We start from the raw sequence: 22,554 nt of genomic DNA on the forward strand, positions 1-22,554 counted from the left end.
AGGGGGGAAGAGGAAGAGGTGAAGAGAAAAGAAGAAAAAGGAAAGAATGGTGGAAGGAAGGAAGAAAGTCATTCAAATGGAGAGGCAGAGGAGTAGAAAAAGCAGGGTTCTCTACTCAGACTGGAGACAGGATCACACCTCTGTGTGCTGTGTGACCTAGTGCAAGTGAAGATGTTATAAGAGACCTCAGATCTCACATATGGAAACAAGAGACCACCTGTAGTTCACAGAAAACAGAAGTGCGTATGAAGAACAAATCACTTAGTGGGTATCCATAAATGGTGGTTGTTGCTGGTATCCTGTGCCCCCAACATTCCACACAAACACACACGGAAAAAAGTAATAGCTCATGTGCATCAAGCACATCCAACTTGCTAGAAATGGGGTTAAATCTCACATTATCTATGGCAATAATTTTCAGTCAAGACTCTGAGTGACAGTCAACAAAAAACAACTTTGGATAAATTAAGCAAAACAAACAAGCAAAATTTACTCGAAGAATATTGGGTACGTATGGAACACTCTCTGGAGAGCCAGGACTTTGTGCTCTGAAACTCAATTCCAAGCCCAAGATTATGTCCCAAAACTAGTTTAGTGAGTGGATCCAGAGCTGGTGCTGTGCATAGCTATCTCAGCTTTGATGCTAGATGCCTTCCCTGGTACTTAGGAGGCTGATATGGATGTGGCTACTCCCACCATCCTCAGCAAAAGGGTGTCTACAGTATCCCTAAGTCTAAGGACTACTAGCTTCCAATTCAAAGTCTTGGGTTGGTGTGTCTGATTGGAGGGCAGAGGGAAAGCCTAGGTTTTATATACCCACACTCAAGCTACCAGGAAGACCGGGAGGAGACGCTTGGATAATCAACTTCTTTTTTTTTTTTTTTTTTTTTTTTTTTTTTTTTTTTTTTTTTTGAGACAGAGTCTCGCTGTGTCACCCAGGCTGGAGTGCAGTGGCGCGATCTGGGCTCACTGCAAGCTCCGCCTCCCGGGTTTACGCCATTCTCCTGCCTCAGCCTCCGAGTAGCTGGGACTACAGGCACCCGCCACCTCGCCCGGCTAGTTTTTTTTGTATTTTTAGTAGAGACGGGGTTTCACCATGTTAGCCAGGATGGTCTCGATCTCCTGACCTCGTGATCTACCCGCCTCGGCCTCCCAAAGTGCTGGGATTACAGGCTTGAGCCACCGCGCCCGGCGGATAATCAACTTCTATACTAAGCGTTGGGTTTTTCCTTATTAGAATAATTATCTCCTAAGTCTAGGAAGGAAATTCTGATAGATAGCATCCAAAAATATTGGTAAATAACTTCCACTGTTGGGTTCTAGGACTTTTACCATTTTCTACATGAGAACACTGAGGCTTAGCCAGTTACACATCTAAGTCATGGTATGCCTGATCTCCTGGCTGCTATCTTGACCACTGTCTTAACAAATGCAATCATGGAAACAATGTCAACCTCAGCACAGCCTCCCACACTTGTCTCATTTCTCTGACTCATTAAAGATTGGTCTGCTGGGAGTAAGGATTCACTGTCTATTTTTCAGCTGTTCCTTTCAGAGGAAGATAGTTTTCTAGACTTGAGCTACACGATTTGTCCTTGGAATGTAGTCCCTGGGAGCTGGGATCTCTGGAATGCCTGTATCTCTGTGAGTGTCTATAATGAGATTTTAAGTGGCCAGTGAAGGGCGTAGCTGAAGGCTTTCCTCTAACATAAACTCCACTCAACATACAGGGGTAACAGAGAGCCTTCCCTGGACACTGTCCACACCACTGATGGTTTTGTATTCCGTTCCATTAATTTGTGACATGACTTGATTCACAATTTTTTTTTTTTTCATTCACCCTGAAAGCCTGCAAGACCAGGAGCTATCTTTTTTGGCAGGTAACTTACCATAGTGAGCTCTGGAGTCAGGCTCTCTGGGTTTAAATTCCAGCTCCACCACTTAACTGTGTATCCTTAGATCATCACCCCATGCCTCAACTTCCTCTTTTGAAAGGGCAGTTCAGTACAAGAGTTGTTATGAGAATAAGAGTTTATAAATGTGCTTGGTATATAAGAAGTATTCAGCAAATATCATCATCAGCAGCAGAACACAGAATCTGGTAGAGAATAACAGTCTACAAAATGAACCTAGGAGGATCTCAGTCTCATCCTCTCGGAAACTCCCTCATTTTTTTCATTTTGTTTTGAGACAGGGTCCCACTCTGTCACCCAGGCTGGAATGCAATGGCGCGATTTCGGTTCACCACAACCTCTGTCTCCTGGGTTCAAGTGCTTCTCCTGCCTCAGCCTCCCAAGTAGCTGGGATTATGCGTGCCCGTCACCACTTCCAGCTACACTGTATGTTTAAAATGCAGTTTTTTGTTAATAAGAAATGGTGAACCACATTATGATTTTCACCTACTATCTGCACCTGGCTCCAGTAAACAAGCATATAAAATATCCCAAATCCATGGAACAGGGGTTGATAAACTTCATAGGTAAAATACCAGATAATAAATATTTTAGTTTCTTTGGGCCATGGAATCTCTGCTGCCATCACTCAACTCTTTCACTGTAGCATGAAAGCAGCCACAGTCAATATGCAAAGTAATGAGTGTGACTGTGTGCCAATAAATCTTTATTTACAATTACAGGGAGTAGGTTCGTTATGGCCTAGGGACCACAGTTTGCAGACCCCTTCCATGGATGAGGAGCTTCTACCTATTAGAGATGCCCTTATTTTTCCTGATCATTGCATAGTTCTGAAGCAACACAGCAGATGAATGTCAAGGCTCAAGCATCCTTTTCAGGGTACCACATCCTACCTTCATCCCATCCTACTTTCTTTCCAGAAGCACATAAGTTACATGCCACATCAGTGCAAGTTAAATAGGCAGATATTTTTCACCATGGTCTGGGACTAGTGTTAGTTGCCATAAGGATGATGACAAAGGTAAGAGTTTGGCTCAGGTAGAGCTCACAATTAGAAGGAATTCAGTCACCCACCTCGAAAAAATCACACAACAGAAGCGCAGGTAAGGCTCTTAAGTTTAAGTTAAGACCACTTAACCCAATCATTTAAAAATTTACAGTAGGTAAACTGAGGCCAAGACTAAGGAAGCCACTTGGCCAGAGTTATGTAAGTTCTCAGCACAGCTGGCACTAGAACCTGGTTTTCCTAATTTTAATCCAAAGTTCTTTCCACCACACCACTAGGCTAGTATCAAGCTTTTACTACGGACCAGACCATACTCAAATCCACAGAGGAGAGAAAATTTTTTGGCAATTTAAAACCCAAGGCCCTGCCTAGAAACTCCCGTGTCCTTCCTTCTGGGGCATCTTCTTATCTTCCAACCATAAATATTTACAGAGCACTTCAATTGTGTTGCTTAGCCCCTACTGGGTGCCAAGAAGATAGTAGGTGCTCAACAAATGTGTGTTGAGAATTGAATAAGACACACGTGATATATGGTCTTCACCGTCACGGAGCTCACAATCTACTGGGAGAATGTCTAAATGCACCCCTGTAATGCACTGCAGATGCGAGGATGCAATGCTATCTTTTCCTCTTTAGTCTTGGAAAATTGCCTGTCAGTGAGAAATCTTCCCACGAAGGTTTTCATCCCCTTGTAACTGCCCCTTCTCTCTTCAGATAGAGCACCTCTGTCTTTTGTACTTGCAAATGAATTGTGATTAGTTTTCACCTCCAGCCCAGGGGATTAGCTGGGGGACCTTTGATCTTCAGGTATCGATTTGCATCTTAAAGGAAGTATGATCTCATCTGGGCCAGCTCAAAATTCCACCCCTGCCCCCCAAGCCCTGTCTGTTTACCAGCCCGGGGCTGACCAGGGCCTCCCAAGTGGGGCTGAAACAACAAGATCAGCCAGACTCCAAGAGAAGGCAGAGGAAAACAAATTTCCCAAACGGCTTGGTGAAGGTGGGAAAAGGACATTTGCTTCCTAAACACAGGCTGGTCTGCTATTCCTCCTTTCTCAGATCGGAGAGACTGTCCAAGTTTCTGAGTCTGCAGAGGGGACCCTGGTAGTTCCTGGATCCCGGCTGGAGGTTGCAAAGCAAAATGAGTTGAGCTTGAGAATCAGACAAAATCAGGTTCAAGTTCTGATTCTGTCTTTAATCACCTTTGACCTGTATAACTCTGGACAACTTCTGAAATTTTTCTGGCATTTGATTTTTTCTTATCTCTGAAGTAGGAATAAAAGCCTTAAAACATCTCCAGTAATACCCATCCTGGACATTTAGTGTGAAGAAAAGCAGGGATGTTTGTAAGGTAAAGCTTGATCAAAAGAAGTTACCCGTCACTGGCATCATCTATGAGAGCTTAAGCTCTTGAGGGATTGCTTTGTTTGTTTTTTCACTGCTGTATTTCCTGATACTGAAAACAGTGCCTGGCACGTAGGAGGCACTCAATAAACAGGTGTAATACAAAGGAGTGAATCATCATTTAGTCATAACTATTGTTAACCAACCATTCTGCACCGTTCACTTCTTCATGAAGGCCACGAGAAATGAAAAAGACGTACCAATACAATTGAAGGAAACTTCTTGTCGGCAGAAAAGGGAGCAGCCGTCACCATTGATCTTGTTCAAGTCATCGCATTCTTCACCTTGGTCTCTGCAGAGCAGATATGGAAGAGAAATGTGCCAATTTAGTCTCAAAACCATGGCTGGACATGGAAAAGTCCCTCCCTGGGCCATGAACTGTCAGTGAGACCTTGCACAAATCCCTTTCTCTGTCTGAGTCTCTTTCTTCATCTTCAAGATGAGATTTCTAAAAGGTGTAGACTTATAAGATACTTTCACATTTGCTTTGCTTTGTGTTTCTGATGACAAAGTGGAATTCCTGATTCCAACTCATTCTCTGAGATTCTCTGAGTCAGTTAACAAGTCAGATGGGAGTAACACATGGAAGAACTAATGAACAAATAAATGGTCTTGCTCTCACAGCATCTAGGAAGTCTCATGGACATTTTCTTGTTTCTGATCTTAAAAGAGCATATTTGAAGGAAAATGTAGAGATTCTGTTCCTTCACCACTCCCTGCCTTGATATCCTTCTTATTCTCCCAATATACTTAACGGTAACAATTTTTTTTTCATTCATACATTCAAGTTTAGTCACCCTTCCATTGGAAAGTTTTGCTTTCTCCATTGGGTGTGTCATTTCTTGGTGTCAAGAACTCCAAGGGCTGCGAGACTACACTGTTAAGAAATATTAATGCTCCCTTTGTTTTTGTTGGAATTATTTCCATCACCTAAGGATGATTTTGCAAAGGTTGGGATGGGCAGAAAATGAGCAATGATCTTTGAATTGGGCTTAGGTAACAAGAAGGAACAGCAAAACCTGAAAGTCTGGATGGGTTATTGCTTTCTGGAAAACGATCATCCTTCAAAAAACAAAACACTTGGGTTTAGAACCCCATGTCTCAAACTAACTGTATAATTTTGACTAAGTCACTTGACCTCTTGATCTGATATTTCTGTGATGATTTAAATTTAAATTAATTGAAATGAATTATAACTAAAATTCCAATCCTCAGTCATAGTAGCCACATTTCAAGTATTCAGGAACCACATGTAGCTAGTGGCTACTGTAAAGAACAGCACAGAACACATTTCCATCATTGCAGAAAAATCCATTAAACAGTGCTCCTGTGGATGCTGAACTTCAGTTTTCTCATGTGCTAAAATGGAAATAATTAGTCCTACTCCTCTGAGTAGCTTAAAGTGGTCAGTACAGTGGGTGACACATAGAAGATGCTCAAGGAGTCACAGTCCCCATTCCCACTTTGCTTTGGGAGGTCTCTGCAGAGTGTGTGACAGCTGTCCCTCCCTCCCCAGAGACCAGCTGGGACCTGTCACAGCATGGAAGAGGCCTTAGACTTCTCCTTTCACCCAGGCAATTAACACTGGACAATGTTTGTTGCTTTTAAGAGGTGTCAGAGTAGCAGGATAATGCCTTGCAATCAATCCTTAGGATGTCTAGGGCATTGCATTGATCTCCAAAGAGCCACCCAAGTCCTCTCCTGTCTGCACACCTATGAGCAAAGAAGTTTGTATTTCTAGCTGGTCTCAGCATTCTCTGGCAGTGGATCTTGCTTGCTGGAAATTGCTGATGACCTTGTGCTTCTAAGCTAATTCATGGGTTGTTTTGGAAAAGACTTAAAAAAAAAAAAAAAAAAAAAAAGTACCTGGGCTGGTTCCCTAAGCCACAAAGCTTACTTTCAACCTCCCTTCCATTGCCACCCAAACAGTGTTCTACTGGTTTAAACAAAACATTCGGGTCACTACAAATATCTTCTAGGCATGACAGATCTATCATTAGATAAAGAGGTTCTGCGAAACCTTATTTGACCTCTGGGGCTGGAGCAGGTGGCCATCTTTCTCTGTGTCCATAGACATCTTGCTCCATCTATCACAGCACTTGTCAAACTGACTGCCTTTGCCTGTTACTTGAGAGCCCCTTATAAGAGACTGTAATTTGCCAAAGGAAGTGACAGAGTCTTCATCATCCTAGCACCTCAGTTTCTGGCACAGTGCCTAGGATACAACAGACAGCATGTAGCCACTCCTTTACTTGTTAGTTTTGCAGAGTTGTCACATCGCACAACAATGCAATGGGGAATCCAGATGAGAATTTGGGCCCTCTGTTCATGTACTGGTTCTACATCTTACCAGACATGGAAGCTTGAGAAAACCTCTATAATCTCTTTGTGCATTAGTTGTTTATCTGTAAAGTATTATAATAAGACCTATCTCACATGGCTGTTGGGTGGAAGAAGTCAAGGAGACAATAATGTAGCACAGTGCTTCATGAACAGTAGAGGCTCAAGAAGTGTGTATAAATATTATTGCCATTATCAAAACGCTCATCCATTGCCTTCACCTTTACCCGATCTATGAAACGTAGGATCTGCTGCTATGGATCATTTAAGACAGCACTCATCCATTAAGGGCCTCACTGAGTGCTGCATCTATCCATATTTCTTCGTAAATTCTTTTACAGAGCAAATTGACTTGCATCATTCCAGGAAAAATCCTATTAGCTAAGATGATATCCCTTCTTTTCCCCAAAGTTTTCCTTCCCCCCACTCCCCATCCCCACTAAGGGAAACATCTGTAAGCTATATTTAGTTTCCTACAAAGTATATCAACAAATATTTGATATCTACAGGTAACTGAACATGTGTTTGATGTTTATGCAAGATACTAATGCTAGGTAAAAATACTAAAAAAAAAAATGTATTAAATTAAGTATACTATTTAAAATTAATAATAATTATGATACTAATAGTTTTAGATCAGCAAGAATGATATCATTTGTAGTGTTTAACCAATGCATCTATATCTGTTTCCACCATGAGCTGAGATGAGCAGCAGATGAGAATCGAAATCTGGCGACTTGAAAAAAAAAATTGGGCTAAATTAGAAATTCCCAAATCACAATTATGAGTTATCAGCAATGACTGCAAATATTTTCTGGATATTCTAGATATGAAGTTCATTATTGGACCCACAAATGATGGGGTACTTTCTCCATGGAAAGCCCTCCGCTTAATTGTTCAATGTTCAATCAGACAGTAGCTGTATTAAAACCTGGAATTTGATGAATTAATGTGGGAGAGAAGAGCGGGAAGTTCCCCTTTCCCCAATTTTACTGCATTGGAAACTATATATTCTTTTTCTGTTGCTACATATGAATGTGGATCTTAAATACACACAGCATTGTATGTTAAATAGCTCAAACAAAGTGAGGAGCTTTCTATTCTGTACTATTCTGTACAAATTCTTGGCAATCAGCTGATTTGCACTATAATGCAACACTTAAAAAACCCTTACACTAATCTCTTCAATCTTAAACATTTTGACAATTCAGATATTAAATTTCAGGTGTAGGACATTTAAGAAATAAATATATGAGCCCAAAATATATATATATATATATATATATGTGTGTGTGTATATATATATGATATAAATATATGTTCCTGCTTCAGAAAGCCACTTGAGATTATGCAAATAATTACGTGCCTTATCAGTGCCAATTTTTAAAATGTCATTTCTTATTTTAATAACTTGAGTTAGTACCTTTTCATTAACAGTTGGCAAACTTTAGTTGTGGAGTGGGGAGCAAAGAGGAACAGAATCTTATAAATACTGCTATCTTTTTACACAGCAAGTTTAAAAGATATAATTTGCCAATGATCTGATCATGTTTGCAACATTTCTATTGCCTTGAATATTAAGTTATATTCAGAAAGAATACTGCTGGCAAATAACTGATGTCTATGTGGATGAGTATCTATATGCCAGCTCTTTTCACTTGCATTACTGCATCATCCTTGCTGTATTCCTAGCTGGTCCTTTCATCCTAAAGCTGATGTTTCCAGTTTACATTCCATACCACAAAATCATCAGAAACAAATTAAATTGTTCTTCCCCTCTAGCTTAGTGTTAGTGATGAACAGAAAGAAAGAGTCATCTAGTGTGTGTCTTTCATATATGTACTACTCCTATGAGTTGATTCATGTTCTACACATCAGTGGTTTCATCCAACTGTGAAGCAAATTCTTTTTTCATACCACCCCTCCCCTTATAGAAATAGTAATTGCAATTCCATATTGCACAGATATTATGTGACACCCAACAGTGCTATTTAATGAAGAAATTTTGCCAATAGCTTGTTTTGCCTTCTCCACATGTAATATTTATCATTAAATCTGTCCATAGTTTAAAAAGTCTCTTAGCAATAGTGTGACTTGCAGATAAACACTTTAGCAATGAGGAGCATAATTTTAGCAATAAGAGATATAATTTTGAAAGATTATTGGTCTCTTCTCCACCTCTAGAAACAAAACTCTCAATTTTGTGCTAGAAAACTTTTTTTCTTATTCTGGAGGAAAAGCGCTTAAAACTTTATTTATTGAGTTTTAAACAATGCAAAAGTCTTGGTGGCTCCCCTTCCCTATTTGCCAGTTGCATAGCATCTTGTCCTGAGAATAAGAGGATGAATGGATTGATAATCTCATAAAATCCACACTTACTGATTCATTTGCCTCAGTGTACTCATATACACATTCAATTTTCACTCCAGAGTACTGTTTATTATTTATGGGTTAAACATTGTAGTGAGTTAAAATACTTCACTATCTTTATGAGCCTTTGACCCATTTTGTAAACTGTTATATAATATGATACAATAGAGGTAACAAATAAATATGCAGTTTTCACAAATGTGAATGGTAACCAGCAAAGTACGTAAAAGTGTTTTAACCTAGATGAACTGCGTCCTGTTAACTGAATGTGTGCTGTGACTGGGACGGAAAAATCTAATGGAATCCTTGTAGCACACATAAAGCAACTGAGAGCAAGAGCAAATGATAGTAGGTGCATAAGGGTAGTTCTGTCTCAATCATATGTTGTATTACATAGTTGCAAAATGTATGTGTTCAAAAAAATAGTCATAGCTTTTCTTCTGAGTTCAGCAAATTGTTTGGAGACCAATCCAGAGACTGCTGGGGACCACTAGTAGTTCACAGCTCATGCATCGAAGAATATGTCATAAGCTCTTCTATTCAGCACCCTAACCATCTCTTGACCTAATCAGCATCCCTCCTCTTCTTTCTTTAATTAGATCTACTTACTTTTGTATAATGCCATCGCCACAGTACCCACTTCCATGGATGTATGTGACAGCAGGTGACGGCTCACTCTCTTCAGTTCCTGAAATAGTTATGACCCAATACTGGTACACACTGCTACGATTTAGATCCCTGGAAAATACAAAGAAGACATAATTATACAATTACAATACTGGGCAGACAAGGAGAGAATGGTAAACTGACCCCCTGGAGTCCGTTCTATCAGTCTTGCTCATTTGTGAAATCAAATGCACGTTTAGTTATCCAATACTTTCTATTGTCCACTATGGTTACATCAGTTGGCTAAGTATAATGGACTACACTAAAATGTACAGTAAAACTAGCATCAATTGACTGATAACTATGTACTTACTATGTGTTTTTTTTCTTTAATTTAACCTATACAGCAACCCTGTTGGAAAAGTATCAGATGGCAAATGACTAAAAATGAAGATGTTTGTGAGGAAGCCATTCAGGAAAAATAAATATAAACAAAAGCAGAGAGGTGGGAAAGCACCACACCAGATTCTTAGGTGTGATCATGTTTCTTCATTTTAAAACCTGAGCAGAAACTCCATTACACGTGAGCAAACCCCTTTCTGATGCTGCATGTACAGTGGATCTCTGCCTCCCTGCCACTTGCTTCTCCCTACTTCTTTCACTCTTGACAAAATAATAATAATAATAATAATAATAATAATAATAACAGCATCCATTAATAGAATATGGGGCCTTAGGCTAAACACTTTTCATGAATTTCTTATTTGAGAATCAAAACATCCCTACATGGCTGCTAGTATTTACATGTTGATTTTACAGATGGTGAATCTGAGGCACAGGAAGGTAAAGCAACTTGTTTATAATCATATGCTATTAAGTGATATCCTATATTCTGCCTATCTTATCCCTATTTTAGGTCTGTTTTAATAACCTCGCCCCTTGCAAAGTCGGGTCATGTCCTGGGAATCACAATTCCAAGGACTGCTTCCTGCCAGATTTCCATCTTGCCTAGATTGCATCTCTCCTCGACCTAAAGACCTCCTAGTACCTGCTCTGACTTCTCAAAAACAAACCACCAAATGAACACGGCTACTGCCAATTATCCTCCAAGGCAAATATATGTTCATGTCAATTCCACATGACCACATCTCCCTCCCTATTTCCTTTATGACCATTCTCAAATGAAGATGTTATTCCTGTCTTTCATCTACCTCTGTATCTATTCTTTTTAATAATAATTTTTTTAATAATAAAAAAGTACCATGGGAAAAATCACAAAATGATAATGAAGAGAATTCCTATCAGATTCCAGAGTTGGGGGGGATTTCATAAACAAAAGGATGATGTCAAAAAATCTCAAGTTCTCCTGCCCATCTGTTATTTCAGCTGCTGTTAGGGTTTGGGCTGTTTGGTTAAGGCCAGCAAGATAACAGGTGCAGGGGCAATGGACGGAGAATGTCTTCAGACTCTCAACGCAATAATGAGTTGGAGTTTATGAGCATTGAAGGACCCTGGGAAAGAACACAACTTTCCTGAGAATATTGGATGTATTACCCCAAAGGGAGTTTGTTTCAGCAGCACTGGAACTACTAATATTGTGGGTAGACCAAAAATCCCTGGAGACTTAGTGCTCTGCCAATGAAGATGAAATAGGTGGACATACAAATATCTTGATTTATGCATGAATGATGGTTGTTTTGTAAACCTCGAATCCTATTTTGTTGATAGACTTATAGGGTTTATGATTTCATTTAGCTCGTTGGCTACTTTATCCACATCTAGACTAATGAGCATACACTTCATCTGGTGATAATTCTAAAACTGGAGTGGGGTGGAGAAAAACGTAACAATCCCAGGGGATACACAAAGTTACATGATAAATATGACATGCATTCTATTGTGTGTTCATTTTGTTCTAAAATACGGAGGCATGTTTTATATTTTTTAAATGGCCACGTTGTGATATAAAATAAGAACTTTTCTTCAGACTACATCCCAGTCCACTGGGGCTATCCAGTCATTGTCTAAGTAGATAGGGGTAGTTCTCTGGAAAAGGGTGAGTATGAAAAGTACCTCTCTACATTGTGTTTTTCACTTCTGGCATGTGTCATGAGTGATTTATGGCTGATCATATTTAAGGTGCTTGGCTAATATTTGTGAATGTTTTCCTCCTCTCTCTACTTTGTCCTCTTGCCTCATCTCTTCCTCCTCCTTTTCCTCAATAAACTTCAACATAGAGACAAGAAAACATGTGTTTCTGTCCTGGCTGCCTCACTTATTAGCCAGGAAGTCATGGGCCAGTGTTTCACCTTTCTGAGCCTATTTCAAATCAGTCATAAACCTGGCTTCACAGCATTTATCTGCAGATTAATTAAGTGTGAGAACATTTATAAAGCACATATGTGTCCCGCCTATGATAAACATTTAATAAATGTTAATCCATTACAATTAATGGTTAATTATCAATATCCTTGTCCACTGAATTTATGCTATCGTCCCCTTACTAGAAGAGATGGAGAGACAAATAAGTAATGTAATCTTGGTTAGGCAAGCCCATGAACATGGAGCCATGATCTACCATGTGTGCCACGGCTTGATGAAAAGTATCTTTTCTGCTACTTCACTTGGCTGGAACACCCCCAGTGCCTGGTAGTTTGCTCTCTTTCCAGGTGACCCATTTCAGCTTCTGAAAATTCTGAATCCCAGAACGTTTCTCTTTACCCTGGGGTGAAATCTGTGTCCCTGTAACTTCCACCCACTGACCTCCTTCTTATCCACCAACATCATATTTGATTAGTACAGAAACCTTAATAACCTTCCTTCTTCTAGCTGTGTGTGTGTGGTTCATATTTCATTGTTTTCCAGAAGCTTAAGCAGCTCTTTGAGGAAAGTGTTGCTATCCCACGTTTTCAGATAGAAAAATAAAAGCCCAAGTCACTCCCTTAAGTTAAAAGGTGGGGACAGTGGGATGGGTACAACAGTTACTAAAAAGATCATGTTTTCCACAGAAAAATTTCTATGATAAAACTATATTTTCTCCAAGTTAAAGTCAGAGTTAATGTTAAATGAGGGCTCTTTTCTCAAGAACCTAGGTAGAATAGATTTCCTTCAGAAGGATAAGCTAGTGGCTTCTGAAGGCTTTGCTGGAGGTTAGAACCTATTTCATTGTTGGTCTAAAAGTAGGACATTTTTGTCAAGTTGTGCCTTTCAGCTGCTCCTAAAACCATCTGGAAAGCCTTATGCTATCACTTGAACTCCTTCCCCTCCTGTGCCTCCTACATTCAGATGGACCCTAAGCCCTCTCAATTCTCCCTACTCAGGAGTTTCTACATCATCCTTTCTTCAATTCTCCTGTGGCCCATATGTCAATCTTGATGACCGAAGCAGCTTCTGGCTTAATGTCCTGCCTCAACCATATCCTGTTTCCAGTCTTGCCAACATCGTCAGAATATTCTTAAATATAGAGTCACTCTCCAGCTCAAAATCTTTTCACCTACTGCAGCAACAGGAGCTTGCTACCAAGCTGAAATTTCCAATTTACTCTTTCTTTGGAACTAAAATTTTAGCAGGTCATCTGAGATGTGATTATTTTGGCTACTTCTGATTTATTTCATCAAATTTTGAATGCCATTTTCAGTTTTTTCTTTTTAAACTTCAACGATCATTAGTAGTAAATCATCAAGTCTGCATCTGAATATTTTATGTTTGTAGCTAATATATTTTAATGTGATGAAGTTGTTTGTCTCTTCTGAAGGGTTGTTCTGTGGAATCTTTGCAATTTTTTTTTTTTTTTGAGAGGGAGTCTCGCGCTGTCGCCCAGGCTGGAGTGCAGTGGCCGGATCTCAGCTCACTGCAAGCTCTGCCTCCCGGGTTTGCGCCATTCTCCTCCCAAGTAGCTGGGACTACAGGCGCCCGCCACCTCACCCGGCTATTTTTTTGTATTTTTTAGTAGAGACGGGGTTTCACTGTGTTAGACAGGATGGTCTCCATCTCCTGACCTCGTGATCCGCCCGTCTCGGCCTCCCAAAGTGCTGGGATTACAGGCTTGAGCCACCGTGCCTGGCCTTTTTTTTTTTTTTTTTTTTTTTTAAGACAGTCTTGCTGTGTCACCCAGGCAGAAGTCATAGCTGTCACTGTAGCCTCAAACTCCCTGGCTCAACCAATCCTCCCATCTCAGTCTCCCTAGTAGCTGGGACTACAGGCATGCACCACCACAGTGGCTAATTTTTAAAACATATTTTGTAGAGACTGAGTCTAACCAAGTTGCCCAGGCTGGTTTAGAACACCTGGGATCCAGTGATCCTCCCCACTCGGCCTCCCAAAGTGTTGGGATTACAGGCATGAGCCACTGTGCCTGGCCCTCATGCCTTTTTTCTTTTTTAAACAAAACAAAACAAAACAAAACAAAACACCTTTTTCTACATTTAGCTATCTTTCTTTAACACATATCGCAAATGGCATATGTGCCAGAGGGTTGTATTTCTGATAATTAGAAACAAAAATGCTGGCATTTCTGATTGATAATAATCTCAGTATTCTGCCTCAGAAAGTCATATTGATGGTAAATGTATATCAAATTTAGAGCACAACTTACACTGAAATTTAATTACAGGTTGTGAAATCATTATCTAAAATATTAATACATACATAAAGAGGGTAAGCACCTTATGACTTAAGCTTAAATATGCATTTAAAATGCATAAATTAAAGCGTATTGGTATGTAGTTAATATGATAAGTCAATTAAAACCTATCTGAAATCTGTAGACAAGTCATGTGATTTTGCGGGGGTCTGTTTTTCTGTCTTCTAATTAGGATGTTTGATTCTTGTCCCATACCACTGTGAAGGTCAAATAAGAAACATAAAAGTCATATAGGAGGAAGGGGAGAGACAGCCTCATTACCCTATTTTGCTTCTTCCAGAAAACTCTCTTTGAGCTCCTTAAATACTCATTATTGATCCTATTGTTTCCATATCATAGCATTCATTTATCATTGTCTATCTCTTCAAATAGTCTCTATAACTAAACTGTGTTATATTTCTTTGAAACTCCATCTTCTGGAATAAAAACAGTAATCATAGTTTCTATGTGTTGCCCACTTATTATATGCTAGGCACTATGTATCATGTTTTCTATGTACAGTCTCAACCAAAAGAACAATCCCTTGAATAATTATCCTCCTTGTCAGATGAGGAAACTAACAACACTTAGGAAGATTAAGCTACTTGCCGATAGTCACAATATTTTTGTCATGGAGTAGGGACTTGAACCAGTTCGGTCTAACTCCATTCCAAGACGGTGCTTTCCAAAGACGGAAGCCCCAAGCTTTCTGAAAGTACAGCAGAACAGAAATCAGAAGACTTTGTTTTGGATCACAAAGAGCTTACATACAAAGACCCGTTGAAAGATTTGGAATTTGTGTCTTGTGACTTCCAAATCTTTGTTTTTCTATATTAATTTCATAGTATTTCCCTATGAAATACTACTGCTGACTCATTGATCATGGAAAAGACATTTCCTCTTTCTGTCCATCCATTTTTAAAAATCTATGAAAGAACAATCTGGGAAGGATGTGATGATTAGTTCTGCAATCCATGGTTCTAATTCAGTGAGGAGTGTAGTGTTGTATCCTTATGTCTTGAGCTTTTCCACAGGCTACAAACTGCTTCAGCATTTAAAATTCTGCACTGAGAATGTGTGTAGGTCTGGACCTATCACCCAGATTATCTGAGTTAGAAGACATAAGATGGGACCACCTAGGATGCCTTTGGCTCAGGAAGAGCCCAAGTGTTCCAGTCTAGCCTTGAGCTAAGAACCAGAGGGTATGTCTGGGCACTTGGTATATAAGCCTTCAGCCAAGAATGGGAAGGGAAGGAAACATTCACTTTTTGAGCCTGAGATGATGTGCCAAGACTATACATGCTATTATTATTGTTTTAATTAGAAAATACTTCATTTTTATAGAAAAGTACAGACTATACTATAACCAATATTCATAGGCTTACTATACAGCTTTGTCAAATTATAACTTTGTGCCATATTTTCTTCATATCTTTTATTTTTGGTGTGAAAGGAATAAATAGTGATCAAGTTTAAACCCACCTGTATGCTCCTCCTGTATCTCATTTCCATCCCATGCACATTTTTATACTTTTTGCACATATGTATTGTTTTACATATTTTAAATTTCATAGATGTTTAAATACTATACTTATTTTGTAGCTGGCTGTTTTTCTTTTTTCCTTAGCATTGTTTGAGATCACACATATTGCTACAAATAGATCTGGCGTATTTTCACTAACATAAATATTTTATTGTATGAATATATTATACTTTATTTGGCCATTCTTTTCTTGATAGATACCTAGGTTAGTTCTTTTATTATTCCTAATATTGTTATTTAATCACTGTGTTTATTATTTACAACAATGTTGCTTTAAACATTTGTGTTCTTTTCCTCTGTGCACACAGCAAGAGTTTTCTGAAGGAAAAAAAGGCTAAAATGGTATCATAGGTTAAGGTAATTGCATCTTCAACTACTAGATATTGCCAAAGTATTTACCAACATGATTGTATCAATTAACACATCTACCCAAATGCTTCCCATTGCTTCAGGTCCTTGCCAGCACTTGATTCTGCCAAATATGTAATTTTTTTTTTTGTCAATCTGATGGTTATTAAATGATACTTAATTATTGTTTTATTTTGCCTTTCCCTGATTACTAACAAGCCTGAGTATCTTTACACGTTTGTGGATCAAGTAGGTTTCTAGTCATGCGTATTGTTTGTTCATCCTTTTGCCTATTTTAAATTAAGTTGCTTTTGCTTTTATACATTAATATGTAAGTATATTTACATATACTAGATATTAATTCTTTATAATTAAAGCCATTGCAAATACCATTTCATACTCTATGACTCCTAATTTTTCATTATGTTTATGCTGCTTTGTTGATAAGAGAATTTCACGTCCTTCATGATTTGTGTTTTTCATATGTTGTTGAATAAACGTTACTTTAAGATCAAAAAATAGTCTCTTTTATTTCCTTTCAATAATTTTAAGGTTTTGTTTGGTACCTATATGGTTTCAAGCACCTACGATACGTTTTTGTTGTTGTTGTTGTTGTTGTTGTTGTTGTTGTTTTTGAGACGGAGTTTCATTCTTGTTGCCCAGGCTAGAGTGCAGTAGCGCAATCTCGGCTCACTGCAACCTCTGCCTCCCATGTTCAAGCGATTCTCCTGCCTCAGCCTCCCAAGTAGCTGGGATTACAGGCATATGCCACCAGGCCCAGCTAATATTGTATTTTTAGTAGAGATGGGGTTTTGCCATGTTGGCCAGGCTGGTTTCAAACCCCTGACCTCAGGTGATCCACCTGCCGCAGCCTCCCAAAGTGCTGGGATTACAGGCGTAACCCACTGTGCTTGGCCCACAGTATAGTTTTTTAAATGATGTGAAATAAGGATTGTTTTTCCCCCAAATATGTATTAAAATTATGTGTCCAGCACTAGTTAACCTCTTTAAGATAACAGTTAATCCTTTCACTACTGAATTGCAATACTGCCTTTGCATATATCATTTCAGTACTTTCATAATTTTTTTTTTCTGGGTTATCTTGTTTCATTGGTCTTTTTTTTTTTTTTTTTTTTTTTTTTTTTTAACGGAGTTTCGCTCTTGCTTTCCAGGCTGGAGTGCAATGGTGCGATCTCAGCTCACTTTAACCTCCGCCTCTCGGGTTCAAGCAATTCTCCTGCCTCAGCCTCCCGAGTAGCTGGGATTACAGGCATGCGCCACCAAGCCTGGCTAATTTTGTATTTATAGTAGAGACAGGGTTTCTCCATGTTGGTCAGGTTGGTCTCAAACTCCCGACCTTAGGTGATCCGCCCGCTTTGGCCTCTCAAAGGGATTACAGGCGTGAGCCGCGCCGCCTGGCCTCATTGGTCTATTTTTTATCTATTGTTTTATCAGTAGCAGTCTATAGTAATTTCCATAGCAATATAAAAGTCTTAATTTACATTGTAAGTTCATTCTATAGTTTCCCTTTTCAAAAGAGCCCTTTGCTCTTCCATGTGAACCTCCTTGTGAAGCTTCATCCTTAAAAATGCCTGTTGAGATTTGGATTCTAATTTCATTGAATGCATCAGTGTATTTGAGGAGAAAGGGCATCTTTATGATACTGTGTCTTCCCATTTATGCACAGTTTATCTTTTTATTTATTTAGGTCTTCTTTTATAGTCTCAGTAAAGTTTTAAAGCTTTCTTCATAAAAATTGTGATGATTTTTTATTAGCAATATATGCCTTACTCTAAGCATTTTATAGGTGTCAGTGCTATAGTAAATAATAGCTTTTTATCTAGCTATTTACATACACACACATACACACACACATCTACACAATTACATGTAGGTATATTTGTATTCTAATAGTTTGGGGATAATAAAAAATAATTGAGTGTTATATAAATTTATATTGTATTTGGAAGTCCTCATAGACTGTTTTAGTCATTCTAGCAATTGTTGATTCTTAGTAATTTTTCTATATTGTTTCCAGTAGATGAGGAATAATGATAGTTTTTTGTTTCCTTTTCAATCCTCAGACTTTTTTTGTTTCTATATTTTGTCTAACTGCACTAGGCTGGAGACCAATGGCAAAATTGGGCATTCTGAATATAACCCTGTGATCAAAAAGATACTTATTCCCAGTTTACTATAATTTTTTCATCATGAAGGAATCTGATTTCACAGGGTTTTGAAAAATACTCTACATCTAGTAAAAATCACTGTTTTAAAAATTATTTAATTCACAAATATTGTGAATTACATTAAGAGACCACCTAATATTAAAGTCACCTCTTTAACATTGTATGTGGTTTTTAATACATTGCTGAATTCTGTTGGCAAATATCTAAGATTTCTGCTTATTTGTTAGAAATCCCATTGATTGAAAAGTTTCACCTTTTTTCATTTGTTTGTGTTTTGTTTGTTAATGTACTGCATTGTGGACAGAGCTCATGTTCTATGTGATACTGATACTTTGATATTTGTTTAAATTTGTTTTGTGGCCTAGGACATGGTAAAAAAAAACTTTAAAAAATAGTCTGCATCTCTATTCTAGAAGGAAATATTCATAATTTGGTTCTGTATCAGGGTTCTATAAATTTTTATCACCTCAAATTTTTTTGTGTTGCTCAAAATCTTCTAGATTATTATTATATTTTAGTTTGCTTGATCTATAAATTATTGAGAAAAATGTGTTAAAATATCACAATGTCATGCATTTATCTTTTTTTTAGGTAAAAGTCATTGATTTGTATATTTCCAGGTCACATTATTTGGTAAATTCAGGTTTTAAATCATAATATCTTCCTTTTATCATTATGTGGTGACTTTTTTTTAGTCACAGTAACATATTTGCCAAATGTTTCCTTAGTCTGAAAACAGTATTAATTTGTTTGGTTAGCATGTACCTGGTAAATATTGTCCCCACTTTTACCTTTAACCTTTCAGCAAAACTTTCTTGAGTTAAATCTGACTAGAGAATCTCCATCTTCATCCAATTGACTTTAATCTGATTAGTATAATGACTTACACTTCCATTTTTTCCTTGCTTATCTATTCCTTTCCTCCTTTCTTCCCTTCACTTGGATTTATCGAATTTTTAAACTTCCATTATTTGTCTCTTCTTTGTTCATTTTAACTACGAAAATTGTATTTTCTAATTTTATTTATTTTTTATTGTTATTGTATTCTGTTTATTCTAAAATACTAATTTGTATACTTCTCACTAAAGTCAAAATTTAGTAAAAAGCCCTTAGGTTGTTTACTGACCCTTATTACTGATTCCTTGTTTACTTTTTTTTATGTTTTTAAATTTTGAGATGTTTCATGTTCAGTGGATTTTAATCTGTGGGAATCATGGGCTCCCTGGGTCAAGTCCATGTCCTTCCTCAGAGTGATTTTACATTAATGTCTTGTTACCCCTGCAACATCACTAACCTGGAATCTTTTTTTTTTTCCACTTAATTTTTCAGCTCAGGCATTTTCACACCATACTCAGCAGTATAAATTCAAACATGAAGTCTTTGTGAGGTATAAGCAAATGGTTTTAAATTTCCACTTACATCCTAGGCAAAGATAGTAAGTCTTAATGACAGTTAAGTCAAATCATGTTAATTGTCATGTTATTAAGGTAAGTAGCTAGACATATGCATATACATATTTTTTCCCTAGTACACCCTTTCACTAAACATGTAGATTTTCAGGGGTCCTGAAAATCTCATTTAAAATCCTTATTTTAAAGGTGTTAGTCCCAATACACTACCTTGCAGAGTTGGAAAGCCACATCTCCCCTTCTGGGGTGAACAAAAATATTCAAGCTACTCAAAACTGATAGCTCTCCCTTATCCAAACTATACCAACCAAAAATTTAGATCCAGGGCTTACCTGTTCACTTCCCAGTTCTATTTTATTTCTTGCATGTCTTGCCCCTGGAAATATCCTTTCCTGTTTTTCTGATCTCAGTCATGCATTTTAAAGGATGCTAGTTATATCTGTAACATTTTATCTAGAATATCCAATGAATGCTCATATTGGAAATGTTTTTAGTTTAGTTTACCAAAATTTCCAACTATTTCTAATATAAGCCTGAAAGGCAGAAATTATTTTAATTTCTCAGTTGTGACTCAGTGTAGTTCAGTCATCTGCTCAATGTCAGAGACATAATAATTATAAAACAAGATTTAAACCATGCTGTTTGACTCTAGAACCCTTTATGTTTCCATGACATTGAGCTGACTTTTTGGATGGGCACGACCTAGTGAGCCGTATAGCAATATCCAGTAAAATACAGACCACAAAAACTATTTGCAGATAAAACAAGCTTCCCTTTATGGTTCTAAAATATTTTAGGAAGGTGAAACTCAGATTATATTATGTTATGTTATATTATATTATATTATATGTATTTTAAATGATGAAAGGTAGAGAACAGTAGTTTCAACTCTAACATATCTTTAGAATGGAAGCTGACTTTTTAAGAAACTGGGAAGTGACAGTATATAATCGCAATTGCTTTTTTTCCCCCAAAAATAAAGATCATCCATGTTTATGATAGCAAATTAGAATGCTATATGAAATAATTAAAGTAGAATAATCTCAAATTCCATTACCCTGAGACAGCTACCAGGAACATTTTGTTGAGGATCCTTTCAGTATCTTTCTATGTATATACACACATACACACATTATTTTGTATAAATATAAGATCACAGATTTGTAATATCACTTCATATTTAGTGTTCATGAAGAAAGACTGGCAAGTAAATCCAGATAGTAGCTTAATGCTAGCTGATTATATTTATGACTTTGATTATTTTTTAAAATTTCTGAATAAATATATTTGTATTATTTTAGATGTCCTTACACTTAACCATCCAAATAGGCTTCACTGGTTTCTGGGATGCAAAGATGAACACAATATGGTCCTGCTTTTAGGATGCTCATTGGATGTCAGGGAAGAGACAACATTAAAATTGATGGCTTTAAAATAGCCTAAAAAATGTATGTGCTGTAGGAGCGCAGAGGGTTGGTTTCTTACCCTGGATGATGGGGAGGGAATGTGAGAAAATTTCCCAAGGAGGTACACTGGCTTGACTGGAGAAAGTCAGAAGAAGTCATCAGGAGAAAGAGGAAAGGACTGGCTATCCCAGCAAATGACATCATCATACTTGTTTGGTGGAAGACCATTTAGGTAGCAGTATTGATAATTAGTTTGGAAGGAAAGTTGAAAAGGCAGTACCTGAAGGGAAAGAGACCAAATATTCCCTGTAGGATGGAATAAATGGAGCACCTACAAAATTTTGGTAGTATTCTAGATATTTTTATATTCTATTTTATTTAAAAAGAACTAAAACTTACAAAACGTCCTTCTTTACTGAATGGCCTTGGAGATGTGATTTTGTCTTCTCAAAAGAATTTATTTCTTAATATTCACATATTAAAGTTACATACACACAGTTTTTCCCACTGAGTGATGACTATATATGCCTTAATTCCAATTTTGTCTGAGTATTACTCTGAATTTTTAAGGAAACCTTTTATTTCTGTTGACTGAGAGGTCCTTTGGTCTCACTTTTTATTGGTGGTGGGGGTGGTTGTTAAGGATCTGGGACAGAAAGTATTGCATGCCCTTGGGAAGCAATATTTTGAAAGATAGTTTAACATACTGACTGTGGACCAAGTATCAGAAAGAAAATGGCTACTGTTTTATTAGTTTTTGTTGTGACTGTGGCCCAATCAGCTATTTTTCTCTGGACATCACCTTTATTGTTCAATTTTTAAAAAAATGTTTGAAGTTCAGTCAAAATGGAGGACTGAAAGATGACGAAGATACTGCCATTGGTTTCAAACAGTTCAAAGGGCAAAAGAGAGGATAAACCAAGTAGAGTGTGATTGTAACACAAAGTAGAGTTTGGAGAGTGCTAGCAGAGGAAGACCAAATAGTGGTTTAAATAATGAGAAAGGCTTACGGAGGTTTCTTTTTGATACCTGGGTTATGTTGTTTTCCTTCCACAGGTGTCCTTAGTGTCCCATACTTTATTACAAACGTGAACACACATTTTGCAATCACATGTTGAATGCCTGACTACCTTGGTGTATGTTAAGTGTTTCAAGGACAGAGAACATTAGCCCTTCCTTGCTGTATCTCTGTGCCTGGTCCACTGTCTAGCACAGAATAACTTCTCAGCAATATCTGTTGAATTAATTGTTCGAGAAAGCACGCATATATGGTGCTCTGAATAGTAGAAATAGCATAAAGCAAGACAGAGGTAAACTTTTTCTAGATTAAGAACAGTTCATTTGGACTGAAATTCAGGGTAAACCAAAGGAAGTTGAAACGTTTTGCTAAAATGGTTGGG

At 37.7% G+C, this 22,554-nt stretch overlaps 1 protein-coding gene across 1 annotated transcript in view; it reads right to left on the reverse strand.

Moving 5' to 3' along the window:
- Nucleotides 1-22,554, reverse strand: part of PAPPA (pappalysin 1) — a 246,345-nt gene that overhangs the window by 125,283 nt on the left and 98,508 nt on the right. Inside the window, exons 8-9 of the mRNA XM_015116970.3 lie at nucleotides 9,642-9,770; nucleotides 4,523-4,614 (exon numbers count right to left, since the gene is read on the reverse strand). Coding sequence (XP_014972456.3) covers nucleotides 4,523-4,614; nucleotides 9,642-9,770 — 221 coding nt within the window. The remainder of the gene's footprint in view (nucleotides 1-4,522; nucleotides 4,615-9,641; nucleotides 9,771-22,554) is intronic.

The sequence above is a fragment of the Macaca mulatta genome, chromosome 15 (assembly GCF_049350105.2).
Source record: "Macaca mulatta isolate MMU2019108-1 chromosome 15, T2T-MMU8v2.0, whole genome shotgun sequence".
NCBI classification, from domain to species: Eukaryota; Metazoa; Chordata; class Mammalia; order Primates; family Cercopithecidae; genus Macaca; species Macaca mulatta.